Source organism: Acanthisitta chloris, unplaced genomic scaffold (assembly GCF_000695815.1).
Source record: "Acanthisitta chloris isolate BGI_N310 unplaced genomic scaffold, ASM69581v1 scaffold15615, whole genome shotgun sequence".
Lineage (NCBI taxonomy): Eukaryota > Metazoa > Chordata > Aves > Passeriformes > Acanthisittidae > Acanthisitta > Acanthisitta chloris.
Window position 1 is genome coordinate 258 of NW_008672241.1, and position 22,459 is coordinate 22,716.

Sequence of the window (22,459 nt, forward strand, 5' to 3'; positions counted from 1 at the left end):
CCTCGCTCCGCTCCGAGGCATCCACAGGACAGCAAAGCCTCTGCAGAGCCGCCCGTGCCCCGGCACAGCAGGCAGAGCCGCCCGAGAGGGGCTTTAACTGCCCACCCTTGCAGGCAGCGCCCAGGATCGGCGAGGATTGTTTACTGCCCCGTGTCCATAACCTTGTCCCTTTCAGATGCTAATCAGCCTCTGTGTCCCTGGTTTAAGCGCCGTGTCAATGTGTAACGAAATGAATCCCCAGCGCTGTGCAGCGCTCGGTGTGGACCCGGTGCCGGGGAAGGCAGTGCTCACCGTGGCCCTGGCGATTGGACAGCCCAATGACCTGATTCGGTTGTTATGCTGTATAATCTGGAGCAGACTGCTTTTTTTTTTCCTTTCCTCCCCCCTCTCTGCTGCCCTCTCCATTTGTAAGATACAGGTGCTAACACTTAGGGCTGGTTGGAAATGCAGAAAAGCAGCAGATTTTTTGGTTTTTGAGGTGGCTTTTGCTTACTCTATTAGACTAGATGTTAGACTGGTCTTGCTCTGTAAACGGCCTCTAAAGATGATGGTTGGAAATAGAGCAGATTTTTATTAGCTGATTTGCAAAACAGAAATTACGAGGGGGGATGACAACACTGAAGCTTGCCCTAGGCAAAAGGGGGAAGAGGATGTTGGGGCCAGGCTAATTGGGGCCATACCTCTTCAGACTGGAATTAGTCTGAGCTGAATATTACCCATCCAAACAGGTTTTAGAGCAGGAGGAGAAGCCCAAGACTGGCTGGAACTCATTTACTCATTTCCCTCCCAAAGGCTGACCCATAGACCTGTATCAAGGAATTGCACACGAGGAGGAGATAGAAACTGGAAGCTCTCAGAATGCGCTGCCCACAGACTTAAGGCTCCTCCAGGGACTCGAGGTGATTTCTCACAACAGATGCTTTCAGGAGAGGTTGTGCTGAAGACAGAGCACTGCAGCCTCTTAACTGGGACAGCTCCTGCTGGTCTGGAGCTGAGACCAACTCCCCTCCCTCCGTTTTCCCTTGGAGATGTTGCAGAGATTTAATGTGACCTCCTTCTGCTCACCTGAAGCCTGCCGTGGCGATGGTCCTGCAGCCAGACCCGACCACCAAAGAGAAGAGAATCCTGCCTTTGAAGCTGGGCCGTCGTTGTAACTGAACTGGAACTTACTCCCTTCTTGTGCTCCTGGAACGAGTGCCGTTCCCCTGCTTGTCTCTGTGTGTTTTGAGCCCTTTCTCCCTGCTCTTGTTTGGAATTCCTGGGCTTTCCACGCTGAATTTGCCCATGGCTTTCCTGATGAAGAAGAAGAAATTCAAGTTTCAGACGAGTTTCACTCTAGAAGAGCTGACTGCTGTCCCCTTTGTGAATGGGGTTCTGTTCTGCAAAATCAGGCTGCTAGATGGAGGAGACTTTGCCAGCTTATCTACGAGGTAAGACCCTGCTTGCAGACTTGCTGCCTGGCTCTGCTGCTTTCCCTGGTTATTCTTCCCTTGAGCAGTTTAGCATATGGCCACCACTTGCTTACCCCTTGATGGGATTTTAATAGTTCTGTTGTAGGGCCCCACATGCCACATCATTCTCTGGAGCGGGGGAAGTACATAGCTGGAGAGCTCTGAACCTGGGTGGTGTTGGCTTATCCGAGCTGGATTGAATTTTTCAGAGATGAGGGGAGGGAGCAGGAGGTCACTCCCCTGAAAGGGGCTGAAGAGTGCAGATTAAATCCTCTCTTATTTTTCTCCCTTCCTTGCCCGAGTTCTCACACAGTTTCAGACTCTGTGCTGTGCTGCCTTCATGCCTTACTTGAAACTCAGCTCTGTAGAAAACTATAAGCAAATCAACCCTTCTCATCTTTGCTCTCCCCTTTGATTCTGATTTTCTGTTCTTGGTAAGGGTGGAAGTATCTTGCTTTGCATTGCAAATTTCTGTGCAAGGGAAAACTGCTGCCTGGAGTCAAAGTTGTCAGTGTTAAAGACCCAGTTTATCTCCTTGAACTGATGTCACTGCATCTCCCAGTTTAGAGCAGCAGTTTCCCATGTGATCTGTTACGTTGGGATGGTCCTGCTGCACCTTTTGTAAGGTTGTTCTGCCATCGTGTACTGGCATTTCTCTGACTCCTTGAGGCAAGTCTGTCCCCACTCTTGCTACTAATTGCTAATAAAAACTCGCTTTGTTTCCAGCCATGCACACAGATTATCAACAGCAGTATGCAAACACGAATTCCATAACAGCCCAGACTTGCTTGCTTTCTGCCTCAAGATGTGAAGGAAGCTTTCAGTGGCTTTCAAAACTTGTTTTTTTGCTTTCCTGAGTGACTGCTCAGTTTTAAAGGTACAGGATTAGTTTGTGCTAGCTGTTAACTGCTTTATCCCAGGGCTAAAGCCTGGTTTGGTCTGGTTTTCCTCTTTGTGGTGCTGCATGCTGAGCTTTCTCATTTCAGGAGGGAAGATTTTTATTGGGCAAGCATAAAACATTTCTTGCAAATAGAAGTGGTAGGGCATTGCTCAAAGCTTGTTTTTTTTGTCCAGAGGCACGATGCAACCTCGTCTGAAGTCTGTAGAAGCTGTGGGCGTGGAACACCTCCAAAAATGGACTTTGAATTAATTTCTCTTTTGAAGAAAATCTATCAAAAGAGCTTTTCCTCACAGTGTTCTCCCCTGAGGCTAGATCCTTGGGTTTGGTGGAAGCAGCTTATCTAAGGAATTCAAACAGTATGTGAACTTGGAAAGAAATTAACCCCTCTGCTTCCTGGAGTCATAATGAGTTGCACTGGAGGGTGTCTCAGGAGAAGCCTGTGCTGAGACGTGTCCATCTCCCTCTCCTTGTTGTCCCTGAACGCAGCTTCTAGGAGCCATCCGTGGGATTTGCTGGTGCTGCCAGCCGTGTGGGTTGTTTTCTGAGCTGGCTGGGGTTCCAGCTTTTACAGATGTGTTCCAGCAGCAAAATCATCTGTAATTCAAACCAAACACATAACATTGCTCTCCCTGGGCTTGATTGCTTCGAAATGAGCAAAGGGGAAGTGGGCTGGGGGGTTTGCTGCCTTTCCCCTAACCTGTCTGTGCTCTAACTGAAAGCACATGGAAACCTGTTCCTGCTTGAAAAGTTACAGGTCTCAGTTGTATTGAGTCATTTGACCTTTTCCAAATATTTTTCCCCGTTGCAGTTAGAGAAACTTCAGAAGTGATGAATTTCCAGGAATGAGGAGGAGAAGAGTTACCATGTGGAGAGGCTCCCTCACATCATGCTTTGGCTCTGCTCTATGCTTCTCTAGTCATTTTCATCACTTTTTTGATATTCTTTGGATCTAGGGGAAGATTAAAGGGAAGGAGATGCTGTGTCCATGTTGTGTTAGAAGTCTGGACATAATTTAGGGTCTGTGATTGTTTCGCTGAAATCAACCACTTCCAGAACCGATTGCATCTGAGGTTGTAATGTCTGTCGGGTCCATCTCCTGTGAGCTGCTTATGTAAAACAGTCTAGTGTTTGCTCTGCAATCGATTTGGGCTTCTTCTGTGGTCTGTGGCAATCAGAGTTTGCAGCTGTGATCGAGCTGACCTGTAGCTCTTTCTGACCCTGAGTTTTCAGAGAACTGAGTAAGGTGTCTCTTGTCGTTTGGAGTCTGTAAAAGGAGGGGAGAAGTAGGTATAGGAACTCTTCACAGGATGCAATAAATCAGTTTTTTCCTAGCTCTGGTGTGGAAAGAGGAGTGTTGTCTGAAATATAAGAACGTCCAGAGACAGATTTTCCAGGCTGTTTACAATAAACTCACTTGGCACCTCTTGCATGTCTGTGTCAGGAGGTGGGAATGTGATATACCCAACGAGTTGCCAGGTGGCACTGGGTTCATGTGACCTGTATGCAGAGCAGGCTGTACTGCCAGCTCCCATCACCCCATCCTGGTCCCAAGTCCATTTCAGCCAGGGCTGGACATACCTGCCCCAGCCTGGTGCTGTGGGTCTGGTGGGGCACACCCTGGGCCAGGACCCCCCTCCTGCTCTGTGAGCTGCTCAGACCTCCAATGCCCAGCCTGGCTGGAGGGAAACCTGTCTGAAATGCATTAAGACTAAACACTCTTAGGAATTCAAGGCTCTCTGGAAGAGATCCAGGTCCTGTCAGCACATTCAGCTTTGGGGATCTGCCTCTCCTGGGTTTTCTGGTTTGGTTTTTTTTAGTATTTCTTGCAAGCAGGTACCCTGTGCCCACACTTTCAGTGCTCAGGCCTTGCAATTAATCATTGGGTTTAAGTGACTAAAGTTGCAGCTGTAAATATCTTTTTTGCTTGTCCTTTCCCTTCCCTTTGCAAATTTTCCTTAGGCTGTGGTGAAGCTTCTGAGTATAAAACTTCACAGTGCTCTGTGTGAAAAGCATCTCTTGTCCGTGGGTTCCTCACCTTGCTGTTGGAATACAAATTGGGCTTCTGAACAGGCATTTAAGCCAGGTGTAGGCCAGGCAGGTGCTGTATTTCCCCACAGAGAAGTACCAATATATTCCTTGAATACTATTAATCCAGATACTTAAATAGCACAACCACCAGTGAATTCAGTTGCCTCCTAAGCACCTTCAAAAATAGCAGGCACAGAGCAGTAGGGATGTATTCATGGCAACCGTTTTTGTCAAGCAGATGGGTGGCTGCATTTTGTACTGGTTTGAAGCTTTTTAGGGGGTGTGCAGCTTTGTTCCTGTAGAGGTGATATGATAAGCTCATCGGGAGCTCTCTGATCCGTGGATCAGCACAGGCAGGAGCCTGGATGTCCAGTTGAGTACCTAAAGCTCCAGGCTGGTGGAGTACATACATGTACATCTTTGGGTATTATAGAAGAAGAAAACTCAATTAAATTTTCCCCCATTTGTGCTCACAGTGTCAGTTCACTGCTGACTGACAGCCAGATGCTCTTTGCCTCGGTGCTGATTGATTTCTGGCTCGGTGTTGGCAGTGAGTGTTCCCTGTGCACCATGTGAAGGAAGTGGAAAGCCAGGTGTTATCCACAGACTCCTGACACTTCATCCTACATTGTTCTGTTAGCCTGCCAACAGTTTCACTCTGGTATTTCTGGATTTAAAGGAAGGGATTGTACTCTGAAAGGCCCTGTCTGACTCTAGAGGAAAGACTGTTTTGCATGAGTTGAGCAACTTTGAAGGCATTTCCCACCTTTCTCGTTGTCTTCTGAAGGCACCTCAGACTGTGTTTTCTTTGGGACTCTGCTTTTCCAAGCACATGCAGCATTTCAGCTTGGGTTTCTGAGCCTGGCACTCCTGCACCAAGGAACATAGCTTGTCTCCTGCAGCCCAGCAGCTGTTTGCATGCAGGCTGGATCTGGGAAGAGCTGACCCTCTTAGGGTGGTCTGACCTCCAAGTATGTCAGTGCTGCAGCTTGAACCCAGGAAGTCCTTAGCCTTGCAATTTTTAATTGAGTCAGTATGAAAAGCCACTTCCTGCACTGCATATCTGTTTTTTTGGGGGGGTGTAAAGCTGCATCCAGAAAGTCAAAATGCTGATATTTGGGAAGACACCTCACACTGACAACTCCCTGTGGGCTGAGGTCAGTGTTTGTGCAAGTGTGGCTCTGTTATCCTTATGTAGGCACAAAGGACCTGAAGCTAATTGCTTTCTGCACCTGGTGGGATGCAAAGCATCATTATGCCTTAGTGCAATACACAACTTTTTCATTTCTGTAGGACATGAAGAGGGAGAAACATTGCCCAGCTAGCACAGGGCTGGTGATTCAGAAGCCTTTGTGAAGGGAGGTGCAAGTCGTGCCACCTCCAGAGTGCAGCTCTGGGTGGTGAGAGAAATCACCTAATTCACTGTCTTTACATAGTCGTTGTGTCTGATGTTACAGGCTCCTTCATGTAATTAGGTTCACCATGTTTGGCTCTTTCAGACTGGAAAATCGTTAGCTCGTTAATCAGAGACTGAAGGATTGATTCAGCCCAGCGAAGATCTGAATCTTCACTACTGTGTACCTTAAAACAAAGGTTAGGTAACTATATTGTTTCTTCTAGAGTCAGAGTCCCAAAGAGGGAAGAAAATGAGCTGTAGTGAAAGGAGGGGATCGTTGGCTGAGTTCTGCCTCTTGATTCTTGTGGGGTTGCCACAGTTTAATAAAGCAAATAACTTGGTCGTGGCTTTAAAGCATTCTCTCAGTTCTATATTTGAGGATGATGTGTGCTTGACTCTATCCTCTGCTACAGCATGTGGTGTGATTTTAAAAGTACTTTTGTGGCAAATGTGTCTGAGAATGTAGAGCTTCCCCGTGTGTACATAGATTCCTAACACACAGATCAAGTGAGTGAGTTTTGATGCTCCACAGCAGCTTCACACACTAATGCTTCCTTCCCAGCTGAGCCTCAGGAATGGGCTGACGGTGTTAATGGAGCAGGGATTTTAATACAACCTCTAGAAATGATTTGCAATAAAATGTAACCTATTTTGAGATGATATCAAAGCATAGCACCTGCACTGCCTTGCATTCTGAATCAAATACAGAGGAACTAGACAGCAAAGGTGAGAAAGAGGGGGTTCATTCCAGCAGTGCAGCTAAATGTAGGTACAGGGTTGTGAGAGCAGAAGTAGTGGATGAGGTTTAACCTCTGGTAAGTTGAGGGTGTTGGAAAAATTGCACAAGTGGTGGAGCACCACAAGGTCCCCAACACAAACTGTCTTAAGCTGCACTTTGAGTTTGCAGAGCACTTCAGTCACCCTTTCTAGGGTCTGACCAGAGGTGCTTTGGTGTGGGTTGGTTTGCTTCGTGCTGGACTTGCCTCTTCCTGTCACTGCGTTGGAGTCTGTCGAAAGACTGGCTGAGTTAGGTTAAAACCTTCCTGCCATGGGGGCTGTATGAGTGAAGAACGGTCTCTGTTCATGCTCTGTTCTGCCTGCTCTGGCTCAGGCAGGGGCTGCTCTGTTGGCCAGAAGCTGTAATCTAAAGCCCTGTAACTGATAGGCTGTGTGTACAGCATCAGTAAATATGTTTGGATACAGGCAGCTTTCAAACTTCCCCCTCATTGCTGATTCTGAGCTGGCATTGCTTTGACAGCTGACTCTTAGCAACAGCCTTATCTGTGTGGCTTAAGCAGCCCTTGGCTCAAAAAAATTACTCATTGAAAATTAATGTTGTACTTAAAACAGCAGCCTGCTTAGTTTGCAGGGTGGCAATACAGTCAGCTCGGGCTGGGGACAAGGGGAGGTAGGAGTGTCTGGCCTTCCTCCTGTGAGACACATATTTATTTCTAAAATACAGGGAAAAGCTTAAATGGCTTCCAGTCTGTTTATTCTTTGTGCTCTTGAGCTGCCATCAGTGTTGACTCTAGCTTTGTAGCTGAATTTCTGAGGAATTCATGCATGCCTTTGGGATCCTGTGGTCTGGCTGCACAGCGGTTGGTATTTTAATAGGCCATAAGTTGCCAGTGGCAAGTTGTTCTGGTACCAGTTTCTAGATAAATGAGGCAGGTACAGAATTATTTCTTTTTATTATTTTATTGCAGGAAGCTACAGCTGGTAGTGTTTCAGGAAAGAGCCCAGTGGCTGTCTCAGGTCAGAAACCTCCCTCACTTCAGGGCAAGTCTGGGAGCTCTCAGCATCCACCTGCGTGTGGCTCTGTCAGGGCTCATCCGTGCAAGGACTGGAGGATGTGGCTCTGTAGGTGACTTCCCTTTCTCAAACAGGATGTGTTCTGCATCCTCTGTGGGCTGCCAGCTCTGCACTGTGCTCTGAAATGGGTCAGAAATCATTTCATAGCTGTTGATAATAAAGCAGAAGCCTTTAGGAGTGTCCTGGACTTACACTGGGATTTGCTTGTTTCTTCTGTACCATCCTGTGACCTCTTACGTTGTAAAGGTGATTCTTTCAGGTGTTATTTCAGGTGGATGGATGTGTTAGCCCACCCCAGTACCAGCTGCTTGCCCTGCAGGGTGAGAGGCTATTTTTCTTCTTGCAGTTTATTCATGTTCTGCCAAGTGCACTTGCTGGGAGACACGATGCACGTTGCTGTCGTAACTCTGGACTTGGCATCGCAGTCCCTCTGGTACCATACAGTGGGACTCGGCATCTCGTTTCAGGGCCTGGGTTTGAAAGGCACTTCCCACTACACAAACAGTTGTGCCTGTGTTCACTGGATGAACAGGCTTCTTGTTCGGTGTATTTTAATCTGATGAGCAAGAAAAGGAATTGTTGTGCGTGCTTGAAAATCGCTGATGGTCATGGATCTCATTTGCACGTGCTTCTCGTGGGTATCTCGTGGAGCTCAGTTGATAAGGCCAAGATGTGGCAATGGGATGGGAGTTATGGGGATGAGGAAGAAGATGAAGCACATGGAGACTAAAGGATTGGGAGGGGGCAAGTGTGGAAGAGACGGGATGTTCTAGATAAGGAGTATCATATACAGTCTGTACAACAGCTGCTTTCCCTGCAGATAGACACTAGCTGAGCTGGCAAGAGAGCAGGATTATGTCGTTCCTTTGGCTGGATTTATCATAGTTCATTGGTGAGAGGAGGCCTTGAAGGAGGTCCCTTGTTGTGGTAGAAGATGGGGCTGAAGCTAAAAATACTTTTCTTGTCGTATGCTGTATTTTAAATAAGAAATGAACCCTGTCTGTTCAGCCTGAAAGCACAGAGGGTACTTACATTGGAGGAGGGAATAGAGTATATAGATTGACTGTCCTGGAAGGGCTAGAAAGCTGCAGCACTAGTTAGCAATGAAGCTTTAGAGACCCTACAAAGACCATCACCCCTGCATGTGGTTGGTAACTAGCCTTAAATGTGCTGTCTGAAATGAACAACTACAGCTAGAAATATTTCTTCTGGAGCTTCTTAGAGCTGCATGTTTGCTTCAAAAAGGCAAGTCCCTTCTCTTGCCATTCAGTGTACCAAATCAAGGTTTAAGGTCTTGTTTAGTGCGTTTCAGAAATTACCAAGCATTATGCTCCAGTCTGGCTTTGCAATGGAAAAGGAGACTATGGAACCTATAATAAAAAAAAAAACCAGTGAAAGGGATGTGGCCTCAAGGTTTCAATTTGGAGTAGTCACGTACCTCCATTTTGCTTCCAGAATAAAACTTTGCATGAAATGACTGTGGCAAGATTTTAATGGATATTGGGTTAATGATCAACAGAGGCTCATTCAGCCTCATTAAGGACTGGTCAGCACATGCCTCCCTGTGGTCCTGCCTGCCAGTGGAGTTCCCATTCCTCCTGAAATGCAATAAGTGTGAGGGGTACAAAATGGGAAAGCCAGAGTGAACCCTCACAAAGTTTTCCATCTGCCTTGTGCTCTGTCCAGTCACTTAAGTTTCCAGTCTTTAAGGGCTAATATTGCTCATCAAAATAAAAATGTAAACGGCCAGGAGAGGAGGAAGGAAAGGTTTGCCTGGAAAAAACTAAGGCATAGATAATTATTTTTCCCCCTGGATTTGTATCAGACTCCTTGAGGCTTTATCCATGCTTGAAACAGCAAAGGTGAGGTTGGGTGTGGTATCGTGGTGTTTGGTTGTCTCAGGGTTTTCAGCTTGGTTGTTGTGTTTTCATCATACTCATTCTCCTGCTAGTTCCTCTTCTTCCCACCCTTGCCTAGGCTGTGCCTGCATGTCACAGAATATGAGGGAGGCATCCAGGATATTTATAATTCAGTGATTTTTCCAGAGCTGTTAATGCTCCATTGCCCTGGAACGGAGCAATACCATTCCCACTTGACGCAGACTTGCTGTGCCAGCTCAGCCCCAGCTCGAGCAGTGTCCTGTTTCCAGGCTAAGCAGTAAGGGTTGCTCAGAGGTAGTTTGCTTGCCTCTGTTACAGATTAATTATGCAGTAACCCCTCTGTAGAAAAGCTTATTTCCTGGCTTCTGTCAGTGGCCTGTTCTGGTAACACCAGGCAATTTCATCTGCATAAACGTGGAATTCCTTTCAAGTGCAGCGCTGCTCGTTTTGTACCTTCAGTAGCCTGCAGTGCTCCTCGCTGCAAGGGAAGCTCTGCTGTGGAGGAGTGTATTTCCTACAACTGTTTCTTACATTTGCTGCCTTTCTGCTCTGTTGAACACCCTTTTTCTGGTGTACAGGGAGTAGCTGGTCTACTGTGTTTGGCTACTGTTCTCTTTGAGGTCTGTTTCTGATGTAAGTTTATAGCAATGACTTTTCCTGCTGTAAGTGCAAGTGCGTCTGTTCTTTGAAAACAAATCTGCATGTTGTTTTCCCTCCAGAAGTGATGCATACACGTCTTCAATGTCATTTGCTCTCAGCAGGGGAGAATCAAGAGAGTGTGTCAGAAAACAGTTTGTAGTGACAGCCACAGAGGAGGTAAAAACTCTGATCCTCAGAAACCTACTCCTGGCAGCAGCACAGTGGGAGCCTCTGCTGACATCTCCCAGGGGCTTAACCAGCACCGACTGCTGCTGTAAAATCAGAGGTCTTCCATATTCTGCTTTTAAATAAGATGTAATTTGTGCAATTACCTTTCTCTGATTGGCATGAGATATTGGTCATACTTGGAGAATTGCATTTGTCTGCAGCTGTGGCTCCAGAGGAGCAAAACCAGGTCTAACTGCTCTGTCTCAGAGCCTGTTCTCCCTGCTCTTGCTGGCTCTGTCAGTCCAGTGTAACACCAGCTCTGACCCTGGAGTTGAGGCAGAAGGGAAGGGAGAGCTGGGAGAGGCAGGGTGTAGAAGTCCCAGCCTGTCACCACCAGTATAATGATGAGTCAGGGGACAGCAAGCTTTACTCAGCAGCCACTTCTCATTTGCAGAGCTCTTCTGCTGAGTGGCCTTTTTGCTGATGAACCCCAACAGCGACAGATATTGATGCAGGGGACAGAGGTTCAGGGAGAATGTGTTTGTACCCTGTCCTCAAAATGAGTGACCTGGTTGTACTGCTGATTGGTGCCACTATAAAGGAACCATTATAAAGCACCTGTGTTCAGCATGAAGTGAAAAAGCTGCTGTTAGCATATGAAGGGCTTTCTCCTGGATTATTGTGTTTGTTTTGAGTAGTTGTGTACTGTATAGAAGTGACTCATAGGGAAACACGTTTGAGCATGGTAGGGTGTTACCTCTTGGGTAACTAAACCTACTTTTAGCACCAGGGTTGACTTCAGGCAGCTTATTTACCAAAGGGCTCTTCAGCATGCTTGTGCCAAATTGCAGTGATGTTACATCACATGGTGTTAATGAAATTATTCCAGAAATGAACTTGGCCTCACGTGTAGGTTAATTTGCACCATAGAGACTTCTCTGGTACAGCTATATTGGCAAACTCTCCTGGTGAAACAGGGTTGATATTGGCAAAAAAAGTCACTTAACTATCCTGGCATCCATATGTCTTCACGTGCCATTAATCTACCTTGGAGGCAAAAGGATTTGTCTATGTGCATCACTTGAATTAGAGATGTTGTTCCTGGGTTTTGTTGATTCCCTTCAGGGTTTTCATTTTCCAGATTTACTATCCCGGCAAAGCCATGGAGTACTGAGTTGACCCATGTCTCGGCTCTTCTCATCTTGAGGGGCATGTGTGGATTACTTTTGGGTGTGAAAGGTAGCTTTTTTCTTCATAAGATCATCTTGTTTACAAGCATACCTTTCTTGCATCATGGAGTTGTGCCCTGTGTGGTGAGGACATTATCAGAGTTCTCCTTGGTGGAGTTTACATTGCTGTCTTTTTTTCCCTGGGAGTTTAAATGTAGTCAGCAAAAGTCAAATCTGGAACCTCTCAGAATGGCAGCTAACACTTAAGGGACGAAGAAAGTTTATAAATACGCCAGCAATGGATAATCAGTGAGTCTTCATTTTACATCTGTGGTCTGCCAGAAGTGAAAAGGCTTTCTAGAAAAGCTACAGTGTGATACAGAAACATGTATTGACTCTGAAATATGGTGGAATATTCTACCTCAGTCTCGTAAGCATCTGTACAAAAGAAACCTTAGAGTTTTTCTGAAGTGTTTGATACCTTCTGAAGCTTTAGTTCCTCCTTCTGTTACAACCACAGGGGAAGTTTGAATTGTCCAAAGGGACACTGGAAGAGTCAGGATGGGGTGTTTTCCCCCTTTTAACTTTTGTGGGGTTTAATGTGCAATTAACTTGGTAATAAGCCTGAGCATCCCCTCCCACTGTTCCCTCCATTCCCCAGTAACAGGGAAGTCTCAGCTTGGGTTTGCTCATCCCCCTGTAACTCCATCTGGCTTGGCTGGAATTGTAGGTGAGAGTACATTAGAGATAACTGAGGTTGTCCCCATGCCTGTTTTATGCATCAAACACATTTGATTGTTCAGTGGTTGTAGTTGTGGAAAACAAGATCTGAAAGGTATTTATGCCCAGAGTTAGACAAGTTCTTCAGAGCGTGCTGGGCATGAAGTGCAAGGTAACCCAGACTTCTGCAGCACAGAGCAACCACAGAGCAAGAGGAATAACACTCCTGCAACCACAGAAGCAAGAGGAACAATGCATCCGAGACAGGCTGGAGAAGACAGCACTGATATACAGCAACCTGAGCGTAGGAGCTAGTGGCTGACCTGGGCAGACTCCAGGGAAATCTGCAGTGCAGACCTGTGCTTGTTTCTTCTGTAACTGAAATCCTTGTGAGTTTGCTTATGAGAGGAAAGCACTCGTGGTGGGCTTGGCAGCCTGGCACAGGGCTTGTTCTTGGCTGATCCAGTTCCAATGTAGTCTATCAGAACAATAGAAGTAGGAGTTGGTTTGGTGACTCAGTGCATGATCAGAGTTCAAAAAAAGCAAATGCGTCTTTCATCGTTCAATACACACATTATTACAGATTTGTGTTTGAGTAACTGAGTCATCCATCCACTTATTCCTTTCTTTACACTTAAGAGTTTGGTGGTTCTTTGCTTGTGATGTTTTTGCTCCTGGCACACATCCCTGGCTTCTGACCAAAAAGAGCTTGTGCTCTGTAGATGTGGCAAGAAGTCCTTGGATATGTGCTGCTTCGGGTTGGTCTCCTTCAGCACAGCATGTAACAGTAGATGTGTTGCACAGCATTTGCTGTTACACTCCCTTCTTGGCCCTGTTTTCCTGATGTCCAGCTTTTCTTCTGTGCTTTGAGATGGCAGAATGTAAATTATAAAAACCTCAAAGCACAGTGGGCACAGTGGCTCTGCTGGGCATGTCCCATCTGTGAAGTGCCCTGTATATATCCTTTGCTGCTTGCAGCTGAGTCTCAGAATTATTTCCCCATGCCTTCTCCCTGCTCCACCCTTGCTTACCCTTCCAAAACTCATCTGACTTGTTCTATAGCTTAAGTTTTAAAGGGTCATTTCTTTCTCCATTTGGCACAATTTTCGTTTCTTTATACTCTGTCTGCTGTAGCACTTTGTCACCAGCTGCATGGGATTTTTTTATTAATCTCCATTATTTCTCATAGTACTTTTAACATAGTTCATGTTAGGAGGAGCTTAAAGGTTTCAAGATTTAGATACAAGGAATGGTTGGAAATATTTTTTGTACAATAACCCCCAATGGTTTTAGAAGCTCTGGATGTGCTGGAGACTGTGGCTGCCCAGTGCAGTGATCTGGAGTGCATGGGATGGACTGTACTGGAAGGTTCTTCCCTATGGGACATTCTGCACGAGGTACAGCATTTCTTGTCTGTCACTTTTATAAAAGACACATGTCTGGGAGCATGTGACTGGAGTCCAGACATAGCTGAATTACTTTCAAAGAAGCTGTTAATACACAACTGGGAATGCTCATGCTGGAGGGTTTTCTACTGGTGATTGACTGACTGCCACCCTCATTCTGCAGAAGGTATTATCACTCCCTGGCTTGTACTGGTGGACCTTTATCAAGACTAATCACTGCCTTGGAGGGAATTGTAGCACACAGTTCTAAAGCTGTGCTTCATGGAAATAGGCTTCTTCTGGAAATAAGGTTAAAGCCATAAAAAGTCAATCCCTCGCCTGCTAGATACCAGCTTATTCCTAAGAAGGATTTTTAAATCATTCTTTGAGTCCTGTTTTTATTTCACACTCGTTGTTTTTGCTCCAGTTCTTTCCTCAGCTGCCTTTCACATACTTGGTGCTGTTGTCGTCCCCTGTCCCCCAGTGACGCTGCCTTGACTGCCCCTTACCTTGGTTCCTCATCTGTGGCTGCAATTTCTTCCATTAGCTTTTTTCCTGTGCAGTTGCTGTTAATCCTTTTTCCTGTATTTGTCTCTTCTCCAGTCAGAGGGGGATTATGCAGGCTGTGCTGTTAACTGCATAAGTGCAATCTGGTTTCCTGAGCTGACTTTCCCCTACTCTTCCTTCCCCGTTCACTCTACCCCACCTCCCCAGCTGCCAGCGAACAACAGAACTGAGACAGCATGGTGAAGCCCTCCAGAAGTGTCAGAGCTTGCCTTGTTGCCCCCAGAAATGCTGGGTCATGTGGATGCTTCATTCTACAAGCATTGGTTTCACATTTGGTATTTAGAGCCCCTACGTATCACTCCTCTGGTGCAAATGAAGAGCTAAGTTAATAGGTGTGAGCTAAGTTAATAGGTGTAAGCTGATGCCAAGAGGGAGGTGTGGGCAGGTGTCCTTCTCCACCATGGGCCATTGGAATAGGTTTGCTGGGAATTGAGAAGTTAATTTTGTGGGTAGGTGGTAGATGTGATGACCTTACTGCTAAACCCCTGTGTAAAACACTTGCAGTGAAACATCCAAGTAAGACTTGTTTCAAATGACAAAGGCTTGCTTAGTTCTCTCAGTAACACAGTCTGCATCATCTGTCTCTGAGCCATTTTTCCATCATAACTGCTAATGTCTACTGCACAACAACCAGCACTTGTCAGCTGGAGAATACAGAGTTGTTTGCAGAGGGGGAGACGTCCAGCTCTTTGGGTTGGCAGTTGTTCTGGTCAGTGATGTCAGCCCAGGCACAGCAGAGTAACTTTATTGTTGGGAGCTCCATGCAGCCCTTGCTCTGCTTCTGCTCAGGGAAGGCAAAACCCTTCCATGTAAACTTGCCCTAAAACACTTGTCCACCTCCAGGTTAAACTGCTTTGGATTTTACACCCTGTTTATCCAGATGGTTTTTATGATGTTCCTCATGATGATGTGTCACCTCTCATTCTTGGGATACATTTCCACTGAATTTCCCAGCAGCTATTCCTGCATTGTGTTTGCTTCTGCTTTCTACCTCTGTTTGGCCTCCATGAGTTTGACAACGAAACAAAAAGGTGACAGCCCCAAGCTGTGACTGATGTGACCCATTCCCGTGCTGCCATGTGTGCTGGCTGTCCACAGTGCAACTTGTTTGCTGTGGATTTCTCTCCTTTTCCTTGCCAGGCATGTGGATGGCAAAGCCTTAGAGCTGCGTATTTCTTTAATAGCACATGTGCTGCAGTGAAGTGCCCTGGACTAAGCCCATTATTTGGGGATACCTACAGGTTCTGGATTGTGTGTCTAAACCAGCTAATGGCTAAATGAGGGCTTGATTTCTATTCTATATTTATGTTCACCCACCTTTGTAATTTCTGTGCTTTATAGGCAGTGATTAGGCTCTGTTTGCAGCAGGACCTGCTGTGTTAGTAGTGGATACATTCTGGTGTGCTGTGAATACTGGTTCCTGAGCATCTCAGAAAGTCAGTTTTGAACTGGGGTTTTCAGGGACTTTTCCTTGCTCTTACCAAAGGTCTCTCCTATAGCTTTGCACTAGATAATCTGGTTAGAATAATAACTGCCTTCTCTGGAGCCTAACACAGGATTGTTCCAAGCTAAGGGAATGTCAGTGGTCCTGCTCTGATTCAGCCTTTGGAAGGGCTGGGGAATAGATGAGACCATTCTAACAGTGTTCTTTGCAGCTGCAAACAGAGCTGTGTAAAGAAATGCTGTCGAAGATGCAATCTGCTGAAATAATAACTTGATTTTTTTTTCTTTCCCCCTCTCTGTGACTGAGGGGGTTGTACCTGCATTGCTGAGGTTGTGTTACCTTCCCCCCCCAACAGACCCGCTGTTGGCATGTGTTGTCAGAGCCCCTTCAATCCACTGCACTTAAAAGAATCTGAGCTGAGAATTGGCTTGGCAGCCTCTTTAAAATGGTGTTGTCTTTCTTGTGCCTTATCAGATGGGATGCTGCTGCTCCTGCATGCACTGGTGAAGCAGTGAGGAGGATGCAGAGCTCTGTCTGCTGTGAGCAGGAGCATTAGTTCTGCTCGAGGGGTCTGACACAGATCCACATCTCAGAGGGGGACAGTGAGCATGTGGACTGAGCATCAGAAATAGGAAAGCTTGCCCTTCCCCTTTGTGTGGATGATGAGGAGAAAATCTGAATAAGCAGCTCTTTGTCTGTGCTTATCTATGTACTGTCTGATTTAGCCTGAGGTTTCCCCACGTCTGCTCCCATGCATGAAACATCAGACTGAGACACATTGCTCTACTGAAACCTTTGGCATTAAAAAGCTATTTTTTGTTGTTGTTGCCCTCCCAGGGAAGCTGTAGCCTTTTTATAACACACTGTCTTATATGTGACAACTGCCATAAAGTGAGAGTGAAACATCTGCTTTTCTAAATGCTTCAGCAAGGCAAAACTGTTTCAGCGGGCAGTGTGCTGGAAGCTTGATATATCCAGTTGGGCACAACTCAGCTCTGAGTCTGTAAATAGAAGTTTTAATCTCTGTTCTAGTGTTTCATTAGCTGGTTTTCATGTGGGAGAGAGGCTCACAGTAGCCCAAGATAGCAAAGGGTCGTATACGTGGCCTTTTTCCTGAAGGGTTTGCTTTAGCTACTTGCATTCATGGTGAGCTTTGTGGCTTCCTGTAACAGTGCTACTCTGTCCACGGCGCTAAAATCACAGTTGGTAAACATCTCTTCTCTAAAATCTGTTTGTTGTGTGTTCTTCTGCCTATCTCCAAAGCTGTGTGTGGGATCTGAAGCCAAAGAGGTCTTGGAGGCTTCACCCCAAGCTTCACCTACAAGTAGGTAAAGCAGTTGGTCCCTGCTGGGCATCATTCCCATTACTTGGATTCATACCATGCCATGGTGAAACATCTTCCAACTGCTCTTTTTCTGGTAAATCTTCTCTGGAGAGGTAGGATGGTGGATGAGGGGTGCAGTAAACCATCCTCTCTGGCTGGTCATGGAGCTGGAGGTAGATGAGCAGCTCCAGGGTTGGAAGACCCCAAGAAGCTCCTTCCAAAGCTTGACTTCTCATCAAAGCTGCTGCAGGGTTGCATCAGTTTATTCTGAGGAGGTATATTTAGGTCTGGAAGAGTAATTACACAGCTTTGAATAAGTCTCAAGTCAGAAGAGGGCAAAGCTTAGCTTGGCAAGGATTCAGCCTTCTGGGAGTCTTTGCAAAATGGTACAGACAGCTTTTTTTAAAATAAAACTTCTGAAGACTCATTGAATTGGCACCTAGTGCCAGGCATTGGTCTGAGCTATTTCTGCCTCTCCAAATACAGAGCAAAACTTAAAATTGGACACTTCTGGTTTTAAGCTGTGAGTTTCTGCTTTACTTTTGGTTGCCTTGTGATTAGGATGGAAGGAAACGCCTCTCGGCGCAGCCCTCGCTATACTTCTTGTGTGTTTTTGGTTTCTGTGTGATGGTTCCTAATTGTACATCACAGAATATTCCAGGGCTAAATACAAACCTGCTCATCATCTGAGCTCTTTTTTATTTTCCCCCTATTTTAGTGTTCTCTAATTACCAGCCTAACGATAGCTTGATGGGAGGTGGATAGGCAAAGCTCAATGCTTCCCCACATGCCATCTTTTGGAAATGTGGAATTTTTTAGAGTCTGGTTGGAAACAATAGAGCTGTCCCTTGTCTAATGGTACAGCCCCAGTTCCTGCCATTACAGGCCACTTTTTAAAGTGGAAAAAAACCCAGATTGAAAGTCGTTGTTGAATTATTTTGAAACTTGTGACTGGAAAGCAGCTCTGTATTTTATCTTGTAAACTTCCTTTCACCCTGTGCAGACTATTCCAAAGACAGAAAAAGCCCCAAGCTATGCATGCACCTGCAGCTCGGGTTCATCTTCACAGTGCTGTGGGTAACATAACCCACCCCCAAATCCTTTCCCTAATCCCTTGTGCTGTGTGGTATCTACAGCACTTTCAGAAAGCCAACATACATCCTTAATAAGAAGCAGAGTGTCTGTTAGCAGAGCTTATCCTGAAGGCAAATTAGCTATGAAGCTCTTTATTGCTAATCAGTACTTTTTTGCCATGTTTTGAAGTAATTAGCCTTCATTGGACTTAGCAGCATCCAGCAGATGCTTAATCATGGCTGCATTGTAAAACAAGGGAGAACTCCTGAGTAAGGAAACTCATGCTGGAGCAGTCCTTGCTGGGAGCCAGGCACATGTGATGGGATCTGGGAGCTGGATGGAGCTTAGTCCTGTAAATACTCACTTCTGGCAGGAGCTGGAGCTCAGAGCAGGGTTGTGAATGAGGTGTGCAGCAGTGTGCTGATGCCTGATTGAACATCCCTCACTTGTAGCTGCCTTCCAGCATTCAGTGTGAAGCTCTGGTGTTGGTAGCAGCTTTGCTCTCTAGAAAACAGCAGTTCCTTTTTAAAGTCTACTAATGCTGCTAAAATATTCAGTGTTTTCTGCATCCCCTGTACCTGCCTTGTGTTTCTGAAGCACTTGTATTCACAAGTGGTTTTCTGTTCTGTTGAATTCCTTTTTTTCATCTGTATCTGAGTTTTCCTTCCTTTAGGTCATTCAAGATACTACTATTGAGTCAGGCTTAAGGCACCCACATCTGTAATGTAACTTGCCTAATTTGGCTGGCTTGGTGAATATTTTATTATAGGCAAAACCTTTTTAATCCCTCTGGAAGTGTTTCTTCTCCTGTCTGAAAGAGCTGGAGTGAGTTGAGTGGGAAGCAATGAGAACCAGATCTCATCTTGAATTAATCCCAGATTCAAAGGTATTTTCGGCACTTAGATGTCTCACTTTTCACTGACTTCAATAGCAGCCTGAGTTCTGTCTGGAAGGAGTTTTAAGTTCTCTACCTTGCTGCCTTCTCTTTTCTCTCATTTTAAACAGGGATGATCAGCCTTTATCTGCATTACAGAGGATTACAGGCTTCAATTATTTGTCAGCTACTCTTTTTCTGTTCTGTGTCTGCCTTGGCCAGCACGTTCAGTCCCACAGTGTGTCTCAGGACTAGCAGGGACCTCCTGGCTTGGGATCCAGTCCCTGGATCTGTCCTGTTGGGCTCACCTCCAGGTTGCAGAAGGGCTGGCTGGGCTGTGTGCTGACTTCTGCCCCTTCCTTCTCAGAAGGAGAGCTGAGGCACTAGGAAGGCTGACTGTTCTTCCCTTTGCCACCGATCCCTTTGGCTCGCACTGTGCCCGGGTCAGATGCTGGGAAGCCTCCCTTTCCCTGCTAAAGCAAACAGTTTATCTGGTGCCCTTGCCCCTTTGTCCTGTGTTAGGAGGAGAGATAAGAGATGCAAACTTGCTTGCTCATAGCTGTCAGCAGTGCCTTCCCTTCCTCCCCTCCCCAGCCTCATTACTTTGAGAACCAAACTGGCTAAGGGCCAAGCTGGGAGCTGTAAACGGATCAGTGAGGAACCTGAGCCCTGTGGAGGGACCCACACACCTTGTTTCCAGGCTCCTGTGAACTGGCTTCATTTGAAAGGTGAAATCACACTTCTCCCCAGGGCTCTGTAGAAACCAAAGCTCTACCTGAAGCAATTCCTGTGCTCAGGAAGGCTTTTCTTCCTCCTGCCAGAGCCATGTGCTTCTCCACTCGCCCTGGAGATCAGGGTAGGCTGATCAACAAAGTTGCTGTACAATGGAAGTTGTACAAGCAAACCCACCTCCTCCCTGGCTGAGAGTGCTTTATGGTCTGAACCCCTGCATGATTTGAAGTGTCTGCTTGGCATGGCCTTGTTTGCCTGCAGCCAGGAGTATTTTCACGTGCATTTTTGTCCTCCTTCGAGCTGGCTGCCCTCACTGGCTTCCACCCAGCATGAGAAAGTAGGGAAGGACAAGCCATCCAGGACACACAGCACGTTGCTGTGCAGAGGCTGTACAAACAGGTGTGCTGGAGGAAGATAAGCTTGTGAACCTTCAGCCCAGTTCAGTTACAGAGATTGGCTCCATCCAGGCCGGATGGTGAATGAGCTAAACCGGCTGAGCAGGAAATGTCAGAGAGCTCGTGAGAGTTTTAAAGGCAAATTCTGCTGATGAGGTGATTAGTCTTCCTGTAACCTAGGTGGATTTTACCTGTATTGACTAGTGAAAAGCTTGATGCTAACATAACACCTTTGTGTGGTGCCGATCCAGGTGGTGTGGTCCAAGACACCAGTCATTCAATGAGATCCTTATCAGTCGTGATTGATTTGGCTTTGTACCTTTATTTGAAGGCTCTTATCTTTTTTTTTTTTCTCCTTCTCACAGAGAGGAAGTTCAGGAAAACTGTGTCCGCTGGAAAAAGAAATTCACCTTTGTGTGTAAAATGAGTGCCAACCCTGCCACAGGACTGCTGGACCCCTGCATCTGCAGAGTGTCTGTCCGTAAGGTGAGCATCCAGCTTTGCTTCTTGCAGGTAGTACCACCAGTGTCCTGGTGCTGGGCACTGGGTGCCTTTTGGCAGCAAGCAAAATTGCATGGACTGTGGTGGGAAGGAAAGTTTGTTTGGGGCAGGATGTGACTGGAACAGAGCCTCCCTCTCTCCAACAAGACTACTTGATGGAGAGTGGGAGTGACCAGGGTGGTGGTAACCCTTGAGAGACAGAGGTTTGTGAAATCCTGAGAGCAGATTTCAAGACTGAATAATGACTTTCCCCCTGTTTCCCCAGCACATATAATAGCTGCTTTTCCTGTTTGTTTTGTCTCCCATTTTAGGAGCTGAAGGGCGGAAAAACCTACTCAAAGGTAAGAGCACAGAAAGGGCAAAAGTGGCAGTGATGATGATCTTGTCTTCTGTTAGCGCTTTACACCCACTACAAACCAGTGGCTGAGTGGAGCAATCTGGAGAAACACTTATTAGTTCTTAACTTAAGCCTGAGTGAAGAGCTTTCCCGAAAAAATGAACTTGCTGGGACAAGATCCAGATTGCACTGGATGTGGATTTGAGACGGGGGTTGGGAAGATATCTGCATGTCCTCAAACTTTGGGGAAGTTCTGAGTCAGATGTGAACTCTCTGGCTTCTGGCAGTGTCTCTCTAATAAAGAAACAGAGACTCCAGTTCTGTTCTCCAGAACAAGGCAGCCAGCTGGGGCTGGGGTGGGCACCTCACTGCCTCCTGAGTGCAGGCAGGAACCTACAGCAGAAATCACTGCCTTCCGCAGCACAGAGACATCGAGGCAAAAGCCAAACATATCAGCAGGGATTTTACTTTTGGTTTGTTTCCCCCTCATTTTCTTGCCTGTGCTATGGGGCAGACAATGGGCCACCCCCTTCTCTTCCTCGTGCTAGATCAAGAGACAATGTTGGCTTAGCAGCTGAGCTCACACAGTGCCCGAAATCATGTTTGTTTGAAAATGAGTCACTGCTGCCAGTTTCTAATGAACAGATGCTCAGGTCACACACAGCCTCGTAAGAACTTTTTCTCATCGATATCCTTTCTGAGGCTGTGGAGGGAACTGGCTGTGCAGGGTGCACTGCATTCCCTCCTGTGATCTGCTGCGCTGAGTGAGAGAGAGCAATGTGGCTGCACACATCGTTCCTTTTTTGTTGCTAATTAGGACATGGTCTCTGGGGCATCAGTTTCTCCTTCACTAAATCCTCACTGGGGGGAGGTTATTCACTCTGCAGAGCTGCCTGTCCAGGGAGAGCAGCATAGCTAGAGGAAGACATGCCTCTGAGACATAGTAAATGCATTAGTCTGTGCCTCCTGCAGTGTCCATCCTCAGCCTTTCCACAATATTTGGAAATGCAGAATTGGAGGAAGCCTGAAGGCACATTCCCATGGTGGAGTTAACCTGGGCTCTTATTTAGGCCATGTTTTAACCTACTTCCTTTTTGCTCAGTCTCCAGTTGCGTTCAGTGGCATTTGAAAGAGACCTACTTGCTTCAGCCCGAAATTGGAGACCAAACCTCAAGTATTTTCATCTCTTGGGCTGGAATCTTGCTTGGTCTCCTGTGAAGAAAACAGATGGGTTCTCCTAGAAGATGATCTGATCATTTCAGCAGCTCAGACACGAGAGATGTCACACCAGACGGGGTGATTGCAGTCTTGCAGGCTTGTTCCAGGCAGGTCCCTGTGACAGAACTGGCTGATTTGGGCTTCCTAATGTTTCTAGCACAAGTCTGTGGTGCATTTCCATGCAACTACTTTCCCATCTTAAGCAATGAGTCCTTTTAATTGTCTTAATGCAGCTGAAAACTCTGATCATGGCAGCAGATGAAGAGGAAAATGCAACTTGTGAATGCCCTCTATAGCTGGTGCCCCTTCAGCAGGGACTCAGAGGGGTGGAACTGTTTGTGCTCAAGGCAGAGTTTCCACTGACTTGCACACCTTTGGGTTTGACGTTAATGTCACTTCGGTGTCAGAGGTTATAGAGCGGAAGACGACAGGAAGCACTGATAA

The 22,459-nt window shown here is 46.4% G+C and overlaps 1 protein-coding gene across 1 annotated transcript in view; it reads left to right on the forward strand.

The window, feature by feature from the left end:
* The first annotated feature begins 792 nt into the window (after positions 1 to 792).
* The window catches only part of FAM102A (family with sequence similarity 102, member A), a 31,393-nt gene continuing 9,726 nt past the window's right edge, over positions 793 to 22,459 (forward strand). The window contains exons 1-3 of the mRNA XM_009074442.1: positions 793 to 1,430; positions 20,325 to 20,445; positions 20,772 to 20,801. Coding sequence (XP_009072690.1) covers positions 1,285 to 1,430; positions 20,325 to 20,445; positions 20,772 to 20,801 — 297 coding nt within the window. The 5' untranslated portion in view covers positions 793 to 1,284. The remainder of the gene's footprint in view (positions 1,431 to 20,324; positions 20,446 to 20,771; positions 20,802 to 22,459) is intronic.